This window comes from Amphimedon queenslandica, unplaced genomic scaffold (assembly GCF_000090795.2).
Source record: "Amphimedon queenslandica unplaced genomic scaffold, v1.1 AMPQUscaffold_13255, whole genome shotgun sequence".
NCBI lineage: Eukaryota > Metazoa > Porifera > Demospongiae > Haplosclerida > Niphatidae > Amphimedon > Amphimedon queenslandica.
The window spans coordinates 77,218-97,991 of NW_003546509.1; the positions used below are offsets into that span (position 1 = coordinate 77,218).

At 36.5% G+C, this 20,774-nt stretch overlaps 3 protein-coding genes across 3 annotated transcripts; 1 reads left to right on the forward strand and 2 right to left on the reverse strand.

Annotated features, from left to right (window-relative positions):
- Positions 1–33: 33 nt before the first annotated feature.
- On the reverse strand, positions 34–3,984 carry LOC109584021 (uncharacterized). The gene is made up of 5 exons (XM_019999583.1): positions 3,757–3,984; positions 3,227–3,547; positions 917–3,169; positions 364–651; positions 34–177 (listed from the first exon to the last, which is right to left on the reverse strand). The coding sequence occupies exons 1-5, from the start codon at positions 3,824–3,826 to the stop codon at positions 161–163; spliced, it is 2,949 nt and encodes a 982-aa protein (XP_019855142.1). The 5' UTR covers positions 3,827–3,984; the 3' UTR covers positions 34–160.
- A 47-nt stretch (positions 3,985–4,031) lies between these two features.
- On the forward strand, positions 4,032–18,027 carry LOC105313646 (DEP domain-containing protein 5-like). The gene is made up of 34 exons (XM_019999575.1): positions 4,032–4,124; positions 4,173–4,284; positions 4,334–4,386; positions 4,980–5,104; positions 5,495–5,542; positions 5,588–5,707; positions 5,910–5,988; positions 6,037–6,098; positions 6,567–6,627; positions 6,718–6,772; positions 7,259–7,371; positions 8,076–8,165; positions 8,740–8,825; positions 8,908–8,956; positions 9,131–9,192; positions 9,329–9,457; positions 9,688–9,757; positions 9,813–9,967; positions 10,148–10,194; positions 10,247–10,271; positions 10,412–10,436; positions 10,574–11,229; positions 11,409–11,492; positions 11,689–11,780; positions 12,348–12,516; positions 12,864–13,046; positions 13,583–14,151; positions 14,643–14,775; positions 15,718–15,808; positions 15,987–16,151; positions 16,589–16,758; positions 17,094–17,262; positions 17,319–17,379; positions 17,688–18,027. The coding sequence occupies exons 1-34, from the start codon at positions 4,046–4,048 to the stop codon at positions 17,995–17,997; spliced, it is 4,497 nt and encodes a 1,498-aa protein (XP_019855134.1). The 5' UTR covers positions 4,032–4,045; the 3' UTR covers positions 17,998–18,027.
- LOC109584020 (uncharacterized) lies at positions 17,908–20,633 on the reverse strand. Its single transcript, XM_019999582.1, has 4 exons — positions 19,885–20,633; positions 19,803–19,832; positions 19,711–19,751; positions 17,908–19,668 (listed from the first exon to the last, which is right to left on the reverse strand). The coding sequence occupies exons 1-4, from the start codon at positions 20,419–20,421 to the stop codon at positions 18,018–18,020; spliced, it is 2,259 nt and encodes a 752-aa protein (XP_019855141.1). The 5' UTR covers positions 20,422–20,633; the 3' UTR covers positions 17,908–18,017.
- Positions 20,634–20,774: the final 141 nt, after the last annotated feature.

Below are 20,774 nucleotides of genomic sequence, written 5' to 3' on the forward strand. Positions count from 1 at the left end.
AATATACATGTAGATACATGTATCTATTTATGTGCATAATTAATACATAATTATTAGGAAAAAATAATGATTAAATTTGATAGTCTAATCGCTCCTGATCTCAATTAAATGATCTTCTTTTGAGAGTTGCCCTGCTCTTCGAACGAGGCTTCTTGTCTTGCTATTTGGACAAGGATTCTATTTAAAACAAAAAGGTTCATGATAATATATGCACAGGAACCCTAACAATTATACACCAATAACCATTATACACCAAGTAACATTACAGAACAAGTAATTCAAACCTCATATACATGTACATGCATAATTATTGTATAATTATGCAAAGCAAAAGGTAGATTAGCTCATACTGATTATGCTTACCATGTATTGTATGAGCAGAGGCATTTTCTCCCATTTGTTCAAGAGCACTAGCAAGGGAACCAAAATTTATATCTTTAGCAGAAGCACCATCAACACTCTTCAACCAAGCTGCAAGAGATTCTGTAAGGCATCGTTCAGCATTAGATCTATTCTCCATTTCTATATGCTTAATTGTGTTAATAGAAAGACCCAACATGAGACCTAAATTTTGCCACTTCCCACTAAAATGACTTCTTCTGAGTAACAGCAATATGTCTGATAGATTGCTGATATTGAGTGGCTTTGAAGCTGCAAAAATAGAATTCAAAGGTGTGTAAATTAAATTATCATAGTGGTATAAAGTACATGTATGCAAAAAAATTTAATCAAGCATACAACCACACAAAGCAAGTACAGTGACTATATACTACAGATGTTAACACCTGTCCATACACTGGGAATGGCCACAGGCATAGATAGTAGTCTACTATCTATGCCACAGGGTAATTATCCCTCCCTGAATGCTATCTCAAAAACCACACAGTTACTACATTTTTATAGCACATGCATGTACCTTCAAAGCTCTTTAGTTTTAATTTAATCTCTAGCCATGGCTTCTGTCTATCAGTGATGCTAAATGAAGCGGATCCATCAAGGAGACATGTGACCATATCCTTGTCATCTTCAATCCCGACAGCACACAGATGATCATTAGCGTCATGTTCAAAGCAGAAGAAATGCTCTGTCAATGGTGGTATGATCGAAATGTTAATATTAAAAAGGTCCAGTACTGCCTGCATTGACTTATAAATGTCTTCCTTAATACTGGAACAGGACGAGGCATCATCACTCTCATTATAAACCTCAATCCAAGAGCAACGGTGCTCAATAAGAGTTACATGCATGTTTCGCTTTTCGTCTCTAAAATGAGCTACGTTTTGATAATAATAATAATAAAGAGGAAAACCCCAAACTGAGCTTGCTAGATGAATACAGAGAGCTTGAAAGAGTCCCTGAGGTACTTGTAGCTGCCAGGAAAGGACGAGAGGGTCTACAGGATAAAGACGTCGTCTTGTGTGACTTAAGCTTTGACACTGCTCAAGAGAGCAAGGAAATAAAAAGCTATCACTAGACAGAGGGTTTCTCAGAATAAGTAGAAGACGCTCCAGCAAGTATGGAAGTATTCCAGGTGCATGTGCAAAGTCCATTTGCATCAGGCGATCAGCTTTTAATTCCGTTTTTTGAATCTTGGTCAATTCAAACAGTTTTTCGAGTAGACCCTCAGGGTTCAGAAAAACAAAGTCAGGAATGAAGGCTGGAAAGTAAAAGATGAAAGTCATACTATGAAAAAACGAGAGAGCACTTTTGACATCAGCTTCTGTCATTTGAAAACTCTTTCCCACCTCAATTAAGTCGTCCACTGGGCAGAGTTCCGTTTGTCTTTGAGCCCTAACCAACAACTCCTGCTTTAGTAAGATCCATCGTCCTGGGATCTGAGCCTCTATGTATTGGTTACAAACCTTTCGACGAATGAGCCTCAACTTCCTGTCTTCATTTTCCGTCTTATTAAGATTATTGAGAGCAAATACGATAGAATTAGCATCACGGAGGAATACATCACGCAAATTGTCAAAGTACTTGTCTAGAACTTTATTGCATGAGCTCAGTTTCTCTTTATCAATAAGATCTAGGCATGTTCCGACTACTAAAAGCTTCTTCTTGCCATATTCTGGGTTTACGTGTGCAATTATACCTTCTAAAGGTGGTTTTTGAGGGAAATTTAAAGACCGTACTAAATCATCAAGCATATCAATGGGGGCAGTACCACGAATGGTGCCATCAAAATTACTTTCGTGCAAAGGAGCATCGAGCCTGTGGGTTATCAGATTAACTGCAGTGTAATTTAGAACTGCGGGAATAGTGCTCAAAAATGACAGTGGCCCTCTGGTTGTGATAACATTAACGAAATGTATTGTACTTTTATCGGCGGGTTTAGGAGCTGATAAAATATGTGAGATACCCTTGACTGGACGTGACACTGAAGTAGAAGATGAAGAAATGTGGGGAGGAGAGTGAGGAACAAAATATGGGTGAGGAATGCTATTGGGTTTGGGTTGATCAGATTGATACGAGGACAATAGAGGGATTATCTCTCTTAGAGCATGTTCAAATTCTTTGGAATCATGACTCAAATCGTCCATCATTGAGTAAAGAATAGCAAAGAACTTCTCACCTTGAAACAGCTGAAATCTTTCGATCATTTGAGGCTGTGAAAGAACACACGCATCACGAATGTAAGTACTATACATGCAACTGGAAATGTATCCCCAATCTTCATCAGCATTGCGAATACGAAGCAACAGATCTTGATGTTGTTGGAGCCTCCCTGTAGAAAATTCCTTGTGCAAATTAATCCTAGACTCTTTCCCCATTCTTTTAACTAGTAGCATTTGTAATTGCCTAAGTTGATTAAGGGAACGAAACAGAAATGGCTCAAATGGCTCAAATGATGTTTCATTCCTAAATCTTCTACTTGACAAAGGAATTGAGTGCTCTGGTGGATCTGCAGGTCTGTCACTGGCCTCATTAAAATGGCTGGCAATTATTTCCTCAAAAGTTGAGTCTTTCCATTCATAAGAACGATCACTTAGCCTTGATTCGGGAGTCCTCATCATCATTCTAGCTATTGAAACAGGCGGTACAGGGGCTGTAGAATCTGAGCCTAGCAATAGACGAAGGAAAGAAGAGCGACCACTCCCAGGGAGACCACAGAGTAGAAGATTAGTATAACGAATAGTAACGGTTGCGTCAGTGTTTAACATCTCCTCTATAAAAGAATACATGAATTTAAATGCACATACAATGTAGTATAATATCTGCTTACGTCCGCTAAAAGAGGCCTTCCCTTTTACTTTATCTATAGCTCTTTTAAGTGAAGTCTTGGTAGCTCTTCCACGTTCAGAGACATTGTCTACCTCTTTTAACCAAAGCGTCAGGACTACTTTAAGACAGACATTAGACATGGCAATGGCAGTCTCCTTCTTTGTAAATCCCAAGACCATACAGACCGAGTCCAATAACCGAAGGTAGTCATCAATGTGAGATAATGAAGTATTCAAACCCAGCTCCTCTCCGAGTTGGTACGGACTTGATTTTGAAGGATCAAACCCATCTCTTCTTAGTGTTGCTAGTGCCTCTTCAAGGACTAAAAAAACAATACACAATAAGTGTAAGAGTGCCAAATAGATTAAACTCTTTTTGATTAATATTAAATTAAATTAGTATGATTAATGGTAAACTGATTTTCTTGTTGCTTTTAATCAAAATTCGATTTTTGAAATTAATTGAGGTGTTATCAAACTTGTAACAAATTATGCATAGATATAACACATGTACAAGGAAAATGCTACTCACAAATGGCCTTTTCTCGAGCCTTGTTTGGTAAGTCAGGCTGCGCCAAATCAGATGCAAAAAGGCTCGCCATTCGGCCCGATATTTCGTTGGATTTTCAATCTCAGTGTAATCTTACTGAAGGTTATAGATGTGTGGGGAAGAGACTGCTTTTCTGGAGATGAAAATCACGAAGAAAATGCAATAGAAAGAAAACTTCGACTCGTCGTTTCGAGTTCGAGTTAAATCGAGTGAACAAGGAGTTAATTTTAAGGTGCTGTGTAGGCGTGGTCTAAAAGTGCAGAAATTAAAAATGGCGGATTCACTGCCCAGCAAATACTACTCAGAAACAAAAGTTATAAAGCTTAAAACTCATCCTAGAAATTTTTGTGGTACGTCTCATTCATTATAAAATGTTGTGCCATGCTTGTATACTGTAGAAGAAGACCTAGTGGTGAACCTTGACTCATTTATCAAGGAAAAGTTTAGGATATTTGAGGGAATTGTCATTGAGATATTTCCTGTTGATGAAAGAAAGTCCTTTGGAAGAAAGTAGAGTATAGAAATTACTGAAGATGTCAAATCATAGTAATTGAAATAGGAATCACCTTTTATTGGAAGTGAGGAAGATTCCTGCAGATGTACAGGCTAAAGGTGAGATTAGTTTATTTTTTTAAAGATTTGCGGAATGTGTAAAGTTATGGTTTTGTTTGTTTGTGATTTGAAATATATGCATGCAGAGCCTGAAATTGCATTCAAACAATGTTTAGACATTGCGTCTAAACATTTCTTAATTTGATCTGCCATTTTTATGACAGGGTTTTCCATTGTGGCATAGTCCTCATGCATCCTCTTGTCCCAGTACTGTAGTACATGGTATTTAGACAAAAATCACAAGCAGGGAATTCTCCATTTTTTATAATTTTTTCTAATGCGTATACATGTTCTTATGCTCTGTAGAAAGTTTGAGCTGATTCCGATTGAATTTGGATTTTTTTAACGAATTTGTAAAGTTGCTCAAAAATTGGATCAAAGTCCCTGTACTATAGTACAGTGATTTTGGCCAAATTTCATCAAAAATGAAAAGTAGAGAATTCTATATTTTTATAATTTTTCCTGATACATATACATGTACGTGTTCTTATGTTGTGTAGAAAGTTTGAACTGATTTCGATCAAATTTGGTTTTTTACAAATTTTAAAAGTTGCTCAAAAATTGGACCAAATTAAGTGTCCTTTAATTATTAGGTGGTCCACTTAGCATCAGTCAAGAGGTGGCTCATGCCTTCAATCTCAGTGGACTGAGGGAAGTCTGTATTAGGAGAGTGGATAAAGATGAAGTGGCACTTGATTTGGTTGAATTCAGATTTAAAGTGAGTTATGAGTATTTTAGCAGTACATGTACAAGCATGTGTAATACAATGATACCATAATGATACAGTGATGCAATATTTCAAAAATTATAGATGACAATGTATACAGTGTCTTTATAAATTTAAATCCAACTATTATTATATTTAATACAATCAATACATTCTTAAAAATCGGTATACCGAAACCTAAATGAATTAATAAGTTTTAATTGTCTGTGTGTGATAAGAAACAGTGTACAGTATACATGTACATGTATATAGTATCAGCATGGAGTACATGTACATTTCTATCTGTTGCATTTACATGTAAATGTTGCTACATGTACAGTGTCCAAGTTTAATATTTATTGTCACCTTTTTGTACATTATAATTACAATATTATTTTCAAGGATCAAGGTTTGTCAAGAAGTGACATGTGGAGATTTACCAATTCACTGGTACATACTTGTACATGTATTCTCTTAACTCTCATCGACTCACAGATTGATAAAGGGATGTATATATCAAGGAAGCTATTGTTTGCTGGTATGCTGTTGAAAGTTAGTGGATTGTGGGCTAAAGGGGAAACTGTCAAGAGTGGAGTCGTGACTGACTCTACCAGGGTGAGAGTTTCAATAATAATTATGATTATTTTTGTGTGTATATGTGCATGTACATTATACTCTGTTGCTTTTGTACATTTGTTTGATACACAACATTTTTATGCAAATTTTAATACATTAACATGAGGTTATTATCTTGCATGTACATGTACATTTACATGTCTGTAAAGGTTTGTTTAATGGTCTTTTGTTGATGCTATAGATTGTGTTTAGATCAGCCTCATCGCAATTTTTTTTATTCATACAAGTCAGCTCAGAGATATGGGAATTTGATCCCAATGGTCAGTTACTGTATCCTTATTGTCCTAGTACATATTACTAGTGTTTAGGTGATACTTACTTTGATAAAGCAGTTGATGGTTTTTTGAAGGATCTCTTCTCTGTTTGGAAGGTACAGTACAGTACATGAAGTGTGTGTATTGATTCACACATTAATTGGACATGAACATTGTTCTATTACGTTGTACATGTACATGTTCATATCACTGTAATTGATGAGTTTTGCTTTAAGGATAAAAATGTTATATTGGTGAGCACTAATTACTACTGGTTGTACTGTATTGAAAATTCTGGCATACTGTAAAATACATTCAAGCTAATTGGTGTAAATGTACATGTACATGTAGTGTATACCATGAAATTTATGTGACAAAAAATCTTCGTGAATCCTGCAATTTTGATATTTCATGAAATAAATTTTCACGAATAGCTTGCAAACTGCACTGCATGGAGCTGTGGAATTTTTGCAATTTTAATTTTTGTGACAAAGCAAAAATCACACAAATTTGCAAAATTTTTGGTACATAAATTTTGTGGTATTTATATGGCACATTAAACTTTTAATCTTTTCGTATTTTAGGATAAAGAATGTAATCATCAATTGACACTCATATTTTTTGCCAGAAAATATTCAAGAAATTGTAAGTGATAAGTTACTGTACATGTGTACAGTACATGTACATGTACATGTACATGTACATGTACATGTACTGTCATACATTAACACACAGATACTGATGGAATGCTGACTGATAAACACGGACGATACTATACTGATTATTACTAGTAAGTACATGTATGTACATACCTTGTATTATTGTCCTTAAAGACTAGTGATCCTTTTAAATAATGTGTACGTGTCGAGCACGTATCACTAGGCAGGGCTTTATTTAGGGGGGCGGAGGGGGGCGCTCGCCCCCCTTGGGAGACACTTGCCCCTCCTTGATTGACTTATTAACATGAAAAATTTCATCACCACAGCAGTAAATTGTATAAGTGTTGTGAGCACGCATTGTGCATGCACAATAGAAAATATTAGTGACCCCCCTTTTTTGAAATATTTTTAACCCTGGCCCCCCCTTGTATAAAATCCTAGATGAAGGCCTGCTTGGTGGTTGCAGAATTTAATTTTTAGTTGGGCATGTGGTTATTTTTAGTATTGCCCTTACATACCTGACCTTGTAGCTATGTGTTTATGCCAAATATGTGCATGAAGTTATTCTCTAGATACTATAGACAGTACATACATTTTGTTATTAATTGTTTGGTTAGTGTTGTCGTTCAAGAAGAGTCTCATGCTGACTGGTCAAGTGCAATTGTTGAAGTCAAGAGAAGCTTCCAATGCTTTCAAGAGCTCCTCAATCCTCAGCCTCACTTGATCAATGGTATAATTATGTATATATAGTATATATATAATGGTATATAGTATAAGTACATACATTTAGAACTATTGTTTTTTATATTGGATAATTATGATACCGTATACATGCATCTTAGGCTATTTCATGGGATTAGTTTCCATCTTGCAAAAATTATACATGTACACCTACATGTGATGTTTGATTGATTCACAAATTTTGGAGCCTCAAGCTACATGTACTTGTAGTATGGTGCGTGGGCGGATCAAAGGCGCCGCCAGTGCTACAACTTCCAATAACCGCACGGTAGGAAAATGTAGCACTGTGTGGAATATATAGTACTGCACAGTATAATATGTATGAGCATTCCTGTTAACCACAAGCTTTGATAGAGGCAAATAACAGCCTCAGCTACATACACTAAACATGTAACAATAATAATAGTGATAAATGAGATCTGATCGGCTTGCGCTGGCCACCTGCGCGACTTTTGAAATTTCATTTGATCCACCCACGCACCACTACAAACCAATCAAAGCACTGTTGATTCGTAGATTACGGAAATTATTGCACTCGGGACGGTCTCGACGAAAATGTAGCACTCGGCTTCGCCTCGTGCTACATTTTCCTCTCGACCGCCCCTCGTGCAATAATTTCCGTAACCTACTCTCAACAGTGCTTTAACTAATACATGTATACTGAACGTATCAGTCATTATTGTGTCTTATTAGGTGATGGTGTTGTTCCTGAGCAGTTTGATGAGTGGATATCAACTTCAGCTGAAGGGAATATATTAGAAGCTACTAATCTAGCAGTTAATGGTAATTATATATTACATTTTATGAGGCATAATATAAGTTTGATGCTGTGTTGTAAGTTTCAGCTGATTCAAGATTATTTTTTATAAATTTTTAAATTTGTGCAAAATAGTACAGGGTCATTGGCCAAATTTTTTCAATAACTGCTAGAAACAAATTCTCTATTTTTTTATTTTTTCTGATACATATAATATACACATGTATGTACTGATGTCTCTGTAGAAACTTTGAGTGAATTCTGATCAAAATCAGCTTTTTTTACAAATTTTAAAAGTTGCTAAAAATTGGACCAAAGACCCTAGTCAAAAATAGCTATGAGAGGATTTTTAATTTTTATTATATTAATTATATTAATTTTCTGATGTAAGTATGCATGTACTTAAAGTGTGCGTTAATGCTAGAAATTTTAGAAATTTTTAGAAATCTTTGCCAAGTATATTGTAGTAACACATGTAGTGATTCCATTTAATCTACCTCGTAATAGCAGTAGTTGTGTAGTAAAGTATAATAATAGATATTTCTGTTACTATGTCTGGACTGCCACACGAGTGTTTTTATTTTAGCTAATCCTTTGTAGTTTTGGAGAATCATTATAAGAATTGTAACTTCAATACAACTGGTCAGCAAATAGTGATTGTATCCCCAGGAGCAGGAGTCTTTGAGGTAGAGTATATGTTCAATACTCAATACTGACTTAATAATAGCCAAAATACTATCACACTCAACTGCCTGTCATTGCATGTAGGTTGATAATGAACTGAACAGGCTAACAAAGGAAAGGATAATTGATCAAGGTTAGTTTTAACTTTCAAGCCATTAATTTTGTAAGTTGCATGTTTTAAAACTGAGAATTTAAAAAGCTATTATGAATTCTACATGTACAAATGGAGGTATACACATACGGATGTATATGTATATGTGTATGTACTTGTAGTTATTATCTGTTTTGTTCATTGACTATATTATAGGTATAGGAATGGATCTTGTATGCCTCAACGAGCAGCCACTACATGCTGTGCCATTATTCAAGGTTTGTTTTACATGTTAATAAACTATTAATAAAAATACATATACATGTACATGTATGTGTGTCTAGTGTACATGTAATCTATATATTATATGTGCACATGTGCAGTTTTGTTAGTGTATTAATTCTTTCTTGTTAGTTTTATTCTGGATATCATCCTGAGGATCGCTATCACATTCCTCACTGGATCAACTACAGTTATTATAATCCTTCAAGGCCTTGGACCCAGTTCAGATATCAGCCACGAATAAAAATATCAGATCATCTTGTAAGCTATACAGAAGCTTAAAGCTTTGTCATTTTTTAATACTATGAGTTGCTGAGAGGAAATATTATAGTGAGAATGATACAGAGACAGAGAAATTAAGTTTATGAATTTAAAGAGAAAGAAACAAGACATGAAATATGTACATGTACATGTACATTGTATGACATGTAGATCTTGCACTACTTTATTTCAGTACATGTACATTTATTATTAATATTCTTTTATTCAAGGTGAATAAACATCTGAAGACTAACCCGGTCCTTCTAGATGAAACAGGAGATTGTTCACAGAAAGCAAAACGTTTGTGTCACTTATCACGACACTCTACATTATGATGTGGTTTACTAATGTTTAGATACTTGTGCTCCTCCATTGCTGAATCCCAATGACCCACTGGCTCTTGTCGACTATGACACTTATGATCGTAATATATTTACATTCTCTGGCTCTTCTAAGTATCATCACAGCTTTTCTGAGGACTCTCCTTCAGAGAAACCAAAGCTTGGAAGGGTATGTACAGTTTATATCCACTTTAATCATGATTGTACTATTATAATAATAATGATAATTTTTTTGGTTGCTGTCCAGCTTTTTAAACTTAACTTGGCGTGCATGTACATGTACATGTAGCATTAGGACCACAAATTGGCAAATTTTGGCTTCAAAATAATAATTATTGTTTGTTATTAGCATAGTACCGTTGATGATTTTTCAACATCAAGTTACGAGCATCAGAGGTAAGGTTGAATGTCTGTTGTACTGTATTTTAATTGTGTCTTTACATTTTAGTAGTAGTCCATCTGAAGTTTCTAAAGTATGTTAAATAGATAATGCCTGTATAATGTAAAATATGTGTCTAATCTATAACAAATGCACAATGTAGCACTTGACTTTTGGCTGCATAAGCCTGCATTATAAAGTCACTATTAAGATTATTAATTTGTTTATTTGTAGGCTAGTGCTAGAAAAAGACCACAACGTAAGTCACTGGCACATATCATATATTAATGTACATCCACTGTAATGTGCATTACTACATTTCATTACTCATACATGTATTTGTGTCTTTTATATGTACATGTATTTCATGTGTCATATGTATCCCACTATATACAGGAGCAAGGTATCATTCAGACAATTACGACGACGAAACATTCGATGATAGTCTGGTTAGAGTGGGCAGTGCTGAAATGGTCGGCAGTTTTATAAGCAGCAGGCAGCCGTTTAAATCCCCAGTCACGAGGAGAAAGAAAGCTTTCATAAATCCGTTCGACCCGAGCAAGTCTCACGTTGAAGTCAACTCCCACCTCTGTCGATGGATGCACACCTTCCCTAGAGACACTTTGGGCAGAGCCTTCCAGACCCACCACGTGAAGGAGTTGGAGAAACTGGACGAGAACACAGAGCTTAAAACAAAAAACAGATTAAGTACGCCATCTTTATCACTCTCTAACAATATGTCTACTGAGTCACCGAGTCTTGGTGATACTATCCATGCTAGTACTGTTGAGAACTTTGCTTCAATACGTCGATCTGGAATGGATTGGACTTCGTTAACGGAGCCAGCTTGCCTCCCTCTTACGACAGATTATTATCCTGATAGCTATGCCATATCCAGGGATTATGTTGTGTATAATTCGTCTCTCCTTGTATCCAGTGATGACAGCGAGGGGGCTGGGGATAAGGGCGTGGCTGATGGCTGGAGGGCTGACCATCAGAATATCAATACTGTCCAGGCTTTTAAGGAAATGATATCACAAAGACTAGCACAGGTTTGTATTGCTATGGACATCAGTCATTTTATGCATGTACATGTATTTGCTTAAGCAAGCAATAACAAAGTTTTATAAACTATTTTATTCCAGTTGTGCATATGTACATGTACATTGTACTTGTACATTTTAAACATGTACCTACACTTTTTGTCACACTACTTATTTTTTGTTGTTAGGGTTTTCAATTGGTGTTTCACTATGGGAGCCTATACAGTTTACACAAAGATTTAGATGGACTTATTAAAAGCAAGAGAAAGAAAGTTAGCCATTTAAAAAATTTTTCTCTCTCTACTCTACATTATCTTTCTCTCTCACTCTTCTTGGCATCTCTTTTTTAATACTCTCCCTCATTTTTTATTCTCTTTCTCTCTCCCTCTCTTCTATCATTCTTTTTCTCTCCCTCCTCTTCCTCTCTCCCTCATCCTATTCTCTCTTCCCCCTATTACTTTTATTCAGAAAACTATAATAGTCAAGTTTAGTATGGGACGAGTGTTTCAAAACATTACTCTTGAATTTCCACATATGCATACCTGTATCTACAAAATGAAGTAAATTTAATACAAAACATATAACATGCATGTTATAATAATTATATACTGTATTGTCTATGCACTTAGATGTACATGTAATAATGACACAAGCGAAATGATAATGTTGTAGTTGTACATGTACACATGCTTATTTCTTATTACGGAACATGTACACGCGTCCTTTTAAAAATTGCTTAATTAAAAGTTTATTTCCGATGCCATATGCATGTTCTTATACACGTGTATTAGAGATAAAGGAGAATGTTACTCTACAACTTGTCACAGCCAGTACGTGTACTCTTAATGGGTTTGTCTGCCCAAGAATTAATCATTAACTTTCTGTCTAGCAAAACAAGTTGATTGGGGTATATGGAGAATATAAGTAATACAATGTACATTAATTCACAAATTTGTTAAGCATAACATATTTAGGTGTACAGAAACATGTTAAGTCTTGATACATACATGTACATGTACATGTACATGCTTAGCTTAGTAATTCTTGTAATTCTAGATTTATTTCACAAGTTAAACTTGTACATGTACGTTTAGTATTTTTATTATTTGCTGATTTTTAATTATTAGGACTCCTATTAATCTTAAAGAGGTACAGTATAGTTATAAGCTGGTGGCACACACAAAGACTCTTAGTGATGCTAGCTGTGGCTTATCTCACGAACGTAGGGAGAACTACAATTGGAATTATCTCGACCAACACATTTCTGGACATGTTGATTTTGAGCAATACCAGGAGGTCAGTTTAAACTTATAATATGTTAATTTTGGAACAACTTTAAAACTTTACTGCAAAGAAGCTGATCACTATGCCACAGTCCTGTGGGAAACCTTGGCAAAAACTAATTCATTACTGTGCAACATGTCCAAAAAGTGGACTGGGAAAATTTAGTTAATTTGTGCCAAAAAATTAGTATTATTTTAGTAGAACATTGTATGTTCATGTACATGTACAAACACATGTACTCTACATATCAATCATTATAGATAATGGGTTTGAACACCTTATGATTTTAAGTGACATATGTACATATTCACTGAGTATGTGTTCATGGTTATTAGTGGTCATTTATTCTTATTCTGTAGTCTCACAAGTACTGGAGGTGTAGGTTCCTAGTTCTTCCTTCTGAGGCTCCCCCCAGTGACAGGACTGGGGAATCAATGAGCTCCTGGCTATGTGACACTACCAGTGGATTCATTAGACTAGTGGAACTGATGAACAGCATCAAGAGAACATCACCAGCCATCAAGAACCAGAAGAGAGACTTTGTAAGCAACATACAGTACATGTACATGTACATGTACATGTACATGTATTAATAATTTGTTATGCCTACATGTACATGTACATGCATGTACATGTGGTTGTTATAATACAATGAGTTTATTTGATATTAGGGGTCTACAGTAGTTTGCATTCACATGTGTATGTCCAATAATAATTGTTTGTCTCTTTGTTCACTACCACATTTTTATTGATCTTTCGCTGCATGTACATGTAACTTCCTTTTAAGATAGTACAGTGATACATTTAAGGATACCATACTTGGGTAGCCTCTGTGTGTCTTAAGTGGTGTGGAATGTACCAGAGACTCAATATTAGTATACAGAATATTGAATGAAGAAAGATAACGGTGCACTTAAATGAACAATAAAATACATGTAGTACATGTACTTATACATGTACATGTACAGTAGATACATTCACATATATACATGTACACGTGGATAGGTAAACGATTGAATACATGTACTACACATACACATTACATGTGTATGTTAATCAATGATGTGTACTTTTGCAGGGTCGTTTTAATTCAATGCCGTGTCGCTCACCATCCGTACACTCTACCACTCACATCTCACCCTGTCCCTCTCCAACTGTATCTCTTCCAAGGCAAAGATCACGCGAGGACTTGTCCACTCCGTCTCGCTCCAACTCCGACAGTAAAATGAAATCACACGATGATCTCCGTAGCCCTGGTACCCGGAGTCCTGATCTACGTAGTCCCCTACATCACGAGCAGCTCCTATCCTCAAGGAGCCCTCAGTTATCGCTAATGTCCAGTAACTCTCAGCGTAGCAGTAGGGAGATAGTCGGCGATTTGAAAGAGTTGACTTTTGGCAGTCGTCAGCGATCGACCAGTCCTAATCCTCAGAGACTAAGACGGAAATTAAAGACGGCAAGTATCGAGAACTTACCTACTGCCCACGAGGAGGAGACCCAATATCCGTCTTTATACATAGTCCCTTCCACTCCGACTAGGATACCCTCTAATGATGACGATGACCTGAGTCCGTTGGATTTCCCTGATGCTCCGTTAATGATTGTGTCTCCGCCTGAAAAAGTGCTCCAGGCTTTGTTGGATAGGAAGTGAGTGAAAGTGTTTGTTGTCTTATCGAGATTATTATTACTACATGTGGGTTGTGGTTTTAGCATTCTAGTAATGTGTACATTAATTACTATGCATGTGTAAATCTGTTTTGTTAAACTTATGTACATACATAATGCCTTAGCTTTAAGGCGGAATTACAATATGACATTAGGCCAGCGTACTGTCAATTTTTAATCAAAAGTGTGGGCGATTTGACCTTTTGACGCATGCTTTCCGCTGGAATAGAACCAGATTCTATTCCAGCGTCAATGTAACGTCAGGACTAGCGTAATATTGTAATTCCGCCTTTAGTTGACTATTGTAAGCAGTGTATGATTGAGTTTCATGTGTCACATCAACTTAGCATTCTTGCTAAATTTGCTTAGATTAGCCCACACAATTAAAAGGGACATTTTGTATATGTACGCATGTAATATTGTACATTATTATTTATTATATTTTATTCTGACATTGTGCTTCCCTACTGCAGTGATGGTATTGATCTGTTAGTCAATCAACCTCCTTTAAGGAACAACTGCTTCCTCTCAATGGAGGCTGTCAAGCTATTACAAGAGAAGATGGATGGCTCTCCTACCAGGAGAGACATCGTCACAATGATGCAGGTAATTATACATGTACACGCACATGTACATGTAGCTGGAGGAGTCAATCATACATTTACATCATGCACATGTACAGTACATGTATAATTTACTGTATATGTACATGTACATGTACATGTATTATATTTGTCTATATAGCCATGTACTATAATGTATTTCTATTTTCAGTGTGTTATGATAGTATGGTCAAGTCTTATTGCTATCATTAGGCTTTGTGGGCTATGACTTTAGACATTAAGATGTGTGGTTTAGTGTCTTGTGGCTAGTAATACATTAACTGTACATCTTATAGTATACACTTGTAATTAATAGTGTTCTGGCACACACTTTGTCATTCCCATGATACAGAGAGGGTATATGAGTCATTAATACAATAGTAACAGGCACAATGTGTGCACACTCAGTAGAACATGTATTGAATTTTATTAGGTGAATGATGAAGTGGTTTTGTTTGTCGGTATGTACATGTACATGTACATGTACATGGCAAGGGTATGGAACCCTCAATGTTTTACATTCTTGTAGTTTGTACATGTACATGTAAGCAATAACTTTTTGTACTGCACTGGCTCACATACAGTGTATTGTACTATTTGACTTTGATACATGTACAAGTACTACTGTAGTATCATATTTCTCCTGGAAGATACATCTGTGGCTTTTAGGAATTACTTACTACTGATCTGGTTTCATGTGCCTTTACCAATTACTGGTATGAGAACAGTCCAATTTGTGTTGATTAAGTGGAATCCTGTAAATGCACTCACCATATGGTACTACTATTTGTTATTCTTAATGGCTGCAATGAACATTTCCTCTTTCATTCTTTGTGTGTAAAATTTGCTTGTACATGTAAACAAAGTATGAGGAAGTTTTAATTGTGAATGTCTGCCAATAAACTCCTACTGTGGCTCTGAGTCTTTGTTCTTTTTCCATTCACAGGATATGCTCAAGAAAGGACACATTGTTCATGCTTCTGGTGACAAGAGAGTTCCTTTCATTGACGGGTTCTACTTTTATTATGCTCCTGAATGTAAGTAACATTTAACACTTTTAACAGTACTAAGAGTACATAATACATGTACCTTAAAGTACATATAAACACATACATGTATATGTACACACATACGCTGTACATGTACATGTACATGTAGTACATTGCACATACATGTGTACATCACACTCTCATTCCTATTTCTAACACTTTATAGCTAGTAATATTGAAGAGCCTGATATTGAGTATGAAGTGTTTTGTAAGAAGTGGTTTGAGGTTGGAATCAATCCCATTAAACAAGAGACTGAGGCCAATACTCCTAGTCATGGCTCTTCCTTTCAAAGCTCACCCTACTACATGCATTCTGGTGACTATGATAAAGGTTAGTCTAGATTCTGCAATTTGTACATGTATGTGTATAAGAGTCATTAGTGGCACTTATACACGTAGCACTGATAGATTTTTATTGATGTTGTAACTGTAATCAATATGTTTGAATGTTAGTGCATTTCTAGTAGATTTACACACCCAAATGTACATGTCTTTTCATGCCTAATATGATATGAATTATATGTCACACAATGTGAATGTATATTGTGTGCATTTGCCAGTATCTACTGGGCTATTCTACATGCATGTACATGCATGTATAATTGCGCTAATTTCATCAATATTCCTGAAAGGGAAATGCAGTACATGTATGTACATTAAGCGCCTGATGTACATGTACAACCACACCCAACCCCTTTACTCTTCCCTCTTTCTCCCCCTATTTCTCTCCTCTCCATTGTCCCCTTTTCTCTCTTGTTTCTCTTATAGCATTAGGTGAGGGGTTTAGTCGGTTTGTCGAGTTCAATCCTGATCAACAGTCAATCAGTGATAGACCCGAGTGGTGCTACATTCACTACAGGACAATGTACTATCAGACTCAAGGGTACCCACTGGAGTTCCAATGGATGGCATGCACTCTTTCACTACTACACAAGCTAGTAAGCACAATGTAATGCTTGTATGTGATTCTGTACTGTATGTCATAGTTCTGCGTATGGCAGTTGGGGAGGGGTCGGGACAACCACCTCAGCAAATGAACCAACCACATGGCAACCAGTTCATCACATAGACCAACCATGCAATTAATACTAATAACCATACATAAAACATGATATTGTAGTCTACTAGTATGGTGTACATAAACTTAAAAAGAACAATATTAGTCTCTGCCACGTCTAATTTTTTTTCTAAGCAGAACCCTGGTATGTGTATGTATCATAAGGCAGTACATTTTAATGATTTTATGTGTAACAAGTTTGTGAATTGTTATTAGGTTCAGAACTGGACTCATAAAGCTGCTATGTGTGGGTTCAATTTAGTACCAGTTCACTCATTGGGGGTCCTAGGATTAGTGGACAGCACTAATGACCAGCCACATCCATTCTTAAACTCAATTGTGCTGTCATTCCAGCTACCATCAGAATATCAAGTCTATCTCAATGGTATGTGACACTCCTATTGTTATTGTTATAGTTTAGCATCCACTTACTTACTGTAGATCTACAACAAGATGATCATTCAGTTTTCTTAATAAATTTTTTTCAACTGATTTTAGACAAGTAGGTAGTATTGTCTTATTTTAATATCCACAAATCATATTTTATGTACATGTACATGTACACATGCTCATACCATATATAGTGAAAAATTTTTGTGGCCCAAAAATTTTGTCGATTCATCCAAAAATTGATTTTGTAGCTTTACTTTTTGTGGTTTTATACTTTCAGCCATCTACATGTAAATCAATTTTTGCAGATTTTATTTTCATAAATTTTGAAAAAAATGCCAAATCCATAAAAATTTTGGACCATGAAAATTTTTGCTATACGGTAATTATCTTAATATCTTTACACTTTTATACATGTAGGTTAGGATTCCTTCTTGATCCAACCAGTTTGATGGAGTTAGGCTCTCCTGATTATTACTGGAAGCCCCAGCTTTCAACAGTCTTATCAAGTGTATTTATTCATCATACTGGTGTGGCTATTGTCCAGCCCCTCTATGAGTCTAGAGCCCCTGGTTTCAAGTGGCTGGCAAATAATTATTACTTACAACAAAAGTCAACGTCTCAGAGCGTCCTAAACAAGTATGACGAATTGATAGAAACTTTTAAAACACTTTTAACTAACACTAAAGAGTTATTAATATTGTGTAATAAAGCTAAGCAGGAATACTAAAAATAAAAATTATGTTTTTTTTATTTTGAAGTCAGTGGATATTGCTCAATGTCTGTACTATCAGGATCTTGAGATTTCTTTCTGTTGTATCGCCTGATAAGAGTAACAATCCCTAGTATTATTAGAATCGGGGAGCATATCATTGCAACTAGCAATGCAAAAAGGATTATGATCATCCAGAGATTAATGACGAATATGCTATGAATGTTGCTTAGCAGGACTAATGCAATCGTTATGAGCGTAGCTATTCCAGTCCCACTTGTTAGCTCGATGAGTACAACATTATTATCTTTGTCATAGTCGAGGAGCAAGCTTGCAACAAACCCGCCAACCATCACGTCATATAGGATAGCATAGCATAAGAATATGGGGACTTTGAGTGGATACACTATCTTTGCTACTATACTGGTTGCTTCCTCTCTTTGTTTGGCTTCTGTTTTGACTTCACTATAATTCAAGTCTTGTAATAATTTCTGAGCCTTCTCGTTAGCATCCTCAGCCACTGTGTTTTTACCCTGGAATGCAATCTCTGCAAAGCCTGGCTCTTCTAGCAAGCCAATCATGTCAATGAATAAACCAATTGAAAATGACTGTAGCCAATAGTAGTTGATAACAAAGTAAGACACTACACCCATGAATGGGAGACTCCAGCCACCAATGATGACTGCCCATAGGAACGGTGTAGCAACATATGTCCCTCCATTAACATCACTGTCCTCCTGCCATATCTTGATCCCTACCGACACAACGCACATTAGATGAACAAAAACCTGCCCGATGACGTGAAATAAGAATCGCACAACGACTCGCGTGTAACTGCTGTCGTTTTTTGTCAGCGAAGACAATCCACGAATGCTTCTAATAGTGGCTACGGACATTAGCGTCCGCCCAATGTACACTGATAGTACAAGATAGAAGCTGCCAATGAGGAACAAGGTAAAGCTAACTCTAGCTTGTGAGTTGGTGGGATGGAATGTTCCGCCTCCGAGTAGCTCAAACAGATCAAGAACAACCAGTGGATAGATGAGTAGTTCTCCTAGGATTGTACGTGCTAGCTCAAACCACTCGTTAAATTTCTTTGCCCACTTCCCTGGGGTTTGGAAGCATGGACAAAAGCAGCACAAGTTAACCTTGCTTATTTCATCATCGTCATCTTCATCTTCATCCTCTTTTCCCCTTCTTGTACACTTTCTATAACAAAACTTGCATGTCTCCAGCTCATAGAAGTATAAGAAAGTATCGATGCATGCCAGCACAGTGTTAGTTGAAGCTAGTACAATATAGATCCCATTGAAGAGTCTATTTGATGCATATTGTGTGTTCACTAATGAGAAGAATAGCTGAAACAGTGTGATAAAGAGCTCAATGAAGACCCAGATATCACCAATGACCTTTGGCATACCAGGTAAGAGAAACTTACGAGACATCAGTGAGCCCATTTCTGAACTTTCTTTAAGGCTTTTAGACATTGGTGGGGCCTCTAGCTTCCCTGGATACTTTATGATGCTTTTTTGTGGATCTGTTATGCCTCGAATGATTCTCTTTCCTGCCGACTTTTGCTCTTGGGCATCAATTGAGTCGTATCCTTTTCTAGCTACTTCAATGTGTTTCACTATAAATTTAAGTGTCTTGGTAGCTCTCTTCCTCACTGACGGTGCCATCCTTTCAAAACTACAAACAATATAGTATCAGAGTAAGAACATATAGATTTACCTGCTTGTTTCTTGAACTGATGTGGCTTGGTTGTCACCGACCTATTGACAAAAGTATGCATAGTTATTTTATAAGATATTAGGCTTTCTTACCAACGGAGTCATTTCACTATCATGTTCTTTCTATAGAAAATAATAAAACTAAAAATAATATCTTTATAACAGTTTCACATACTTCAATTGGTGGTGATGGCCCTCTTGGAGGTGATGATGAGACTGGCTTTACATAACTGAAAGGCTCTGAGGATTGTGGAGACCTTGGCTCATAGTGAGGTGGAGGGGAAGGCCCTGGTGATGGAGAAGGAGATGAAACTCTTTGTGAGGGAGACCGAGATGAAGGGGATCCTGTTGGTGGAGATGGAGAAGTTGAAGGTTTCTGTGGTGGTGGCTCCTGCTCTGGAGGAGGTTCATCTACTGAAGGAACAATTACTAATGGAAGTGGTTGCTCATACAATGGAGGGAGTTGAGGTGAGACTGATGGTGATGGAGGTGTTACAGAACGCTCAGTTGGCTGGGGTGTGTGTCTCTCTGGTACTTGTAGTGTACTTAAAGACTCAGAACTTTCCACTAAAGCTTGACTCTGTATTGGTTTTTCTTTTGAGCTAATGTGAGAAGGAGAAGCAGATCTTGACCTTGAACTTGATCTTGGTCTCTTGAGTATTATAGTTTTTCCACTAGCTGTAGCAGAATCCAGTGATCCCTTTCTATCCATGCCTTATAAACTGCTCTTTATGAGCCAATGCACAATACTGTACCAGGGCCTATTGTCTAAGTGCTATACTACTCTAGCTATTGGGGTAGAGCAGGGATATTTTATACAAAATTGAGAAACCATACAAAGCACACAGTGTCATCCTAGAATGTACTACTAGATCCACCTGTTAGGCTGTATATCAGAAGTATGGTTAGACGTATCTATGGGTTTGATCACTCATACATAGGGAGTAAGCCTAAGGCTATACTTTTATGCATTTACATATGCTCTGTCAGTGACTGAATGGTGACAAAGCCAGGACAATAAAATTCATGAAATTCAGATAGTCTCATTGACATTAACTATGTGAA

What these genes read in the sequence shown, in the direction of transcription:
- LOC105313646 (XM_019999575.1), top strand. Translation starts at nt 4,046, where the DNA reads ATGGCGGATTCACTGCCCAGCAAATACTACTCAGAAACAAAAGTTATA. An exon ending in TACTAATCTAGCAGTTAATG is followed by an intron (nt 8,166 to 8,739) that starts GTAATTATATAT and finishes AATCCTTTGTAG; the next exon opens with TTTTGGAGAATCATTATAAG. An exon ending in TAAAAATATCAGATCATCTT is followed by an intron (nt 9,458 to 9,687) that starts GTAAGCTATACA and finishes CTTTTATTCAAG; the next exon opens with GTGAATAAACATCTGAAGAC.
- LOC109584021 (XM_019999583.1), bottom strand. Translation starts at nt 3,826, where the DNA reads ATGGCGAGCCTTTTTGCATCTGATTTGGCGCAGCCTGACTTACCAAAC. An exon ending in GGCTCGAGAAAAGGCCATTT is followed by an intron (nt 3,548 to 3,756) that starts GTGAGTAGCATT and finishes TTGTTTTTTTAG; the next exon opens with TCCTTGAAGAGGCACTAGCA. An exon ending in GAAGGCCTCTTTTAGCGGAC is followed by an intron (nt 3,170 to 3,226) that starts GTAAGCAGATAT and finishes ATTCTTTTATAG; the next exon opens with AGGAGATGTTAAACACTGAC.
- LOC109584020 (XM_019999582.1), bottom strand. Translation starts at nt 20,421, where the DNA reads ATGGATAGAAAGGGATCACTGGATTCTGCTACAGCTAGTGGAAAAACT. An exon ending in ATAGTGAAATGACTCCGTTG is followed by an intron (nt 19,752 to 19,802) that starts GTAAGAAAGCCT and finishes TTTTGTCAATAG; the next exon opens with GTCGGTGACAACCAAGCCAC. An exon ending in TCAGTTCAAGAAACAAGCAG is followed by an intron (nt 19,669 to 19,710) that starts GTAAATCTATAT and finishes TATTGTTTGTAG; the next exon opens with TTTTGAAAGGATGGCACCGT.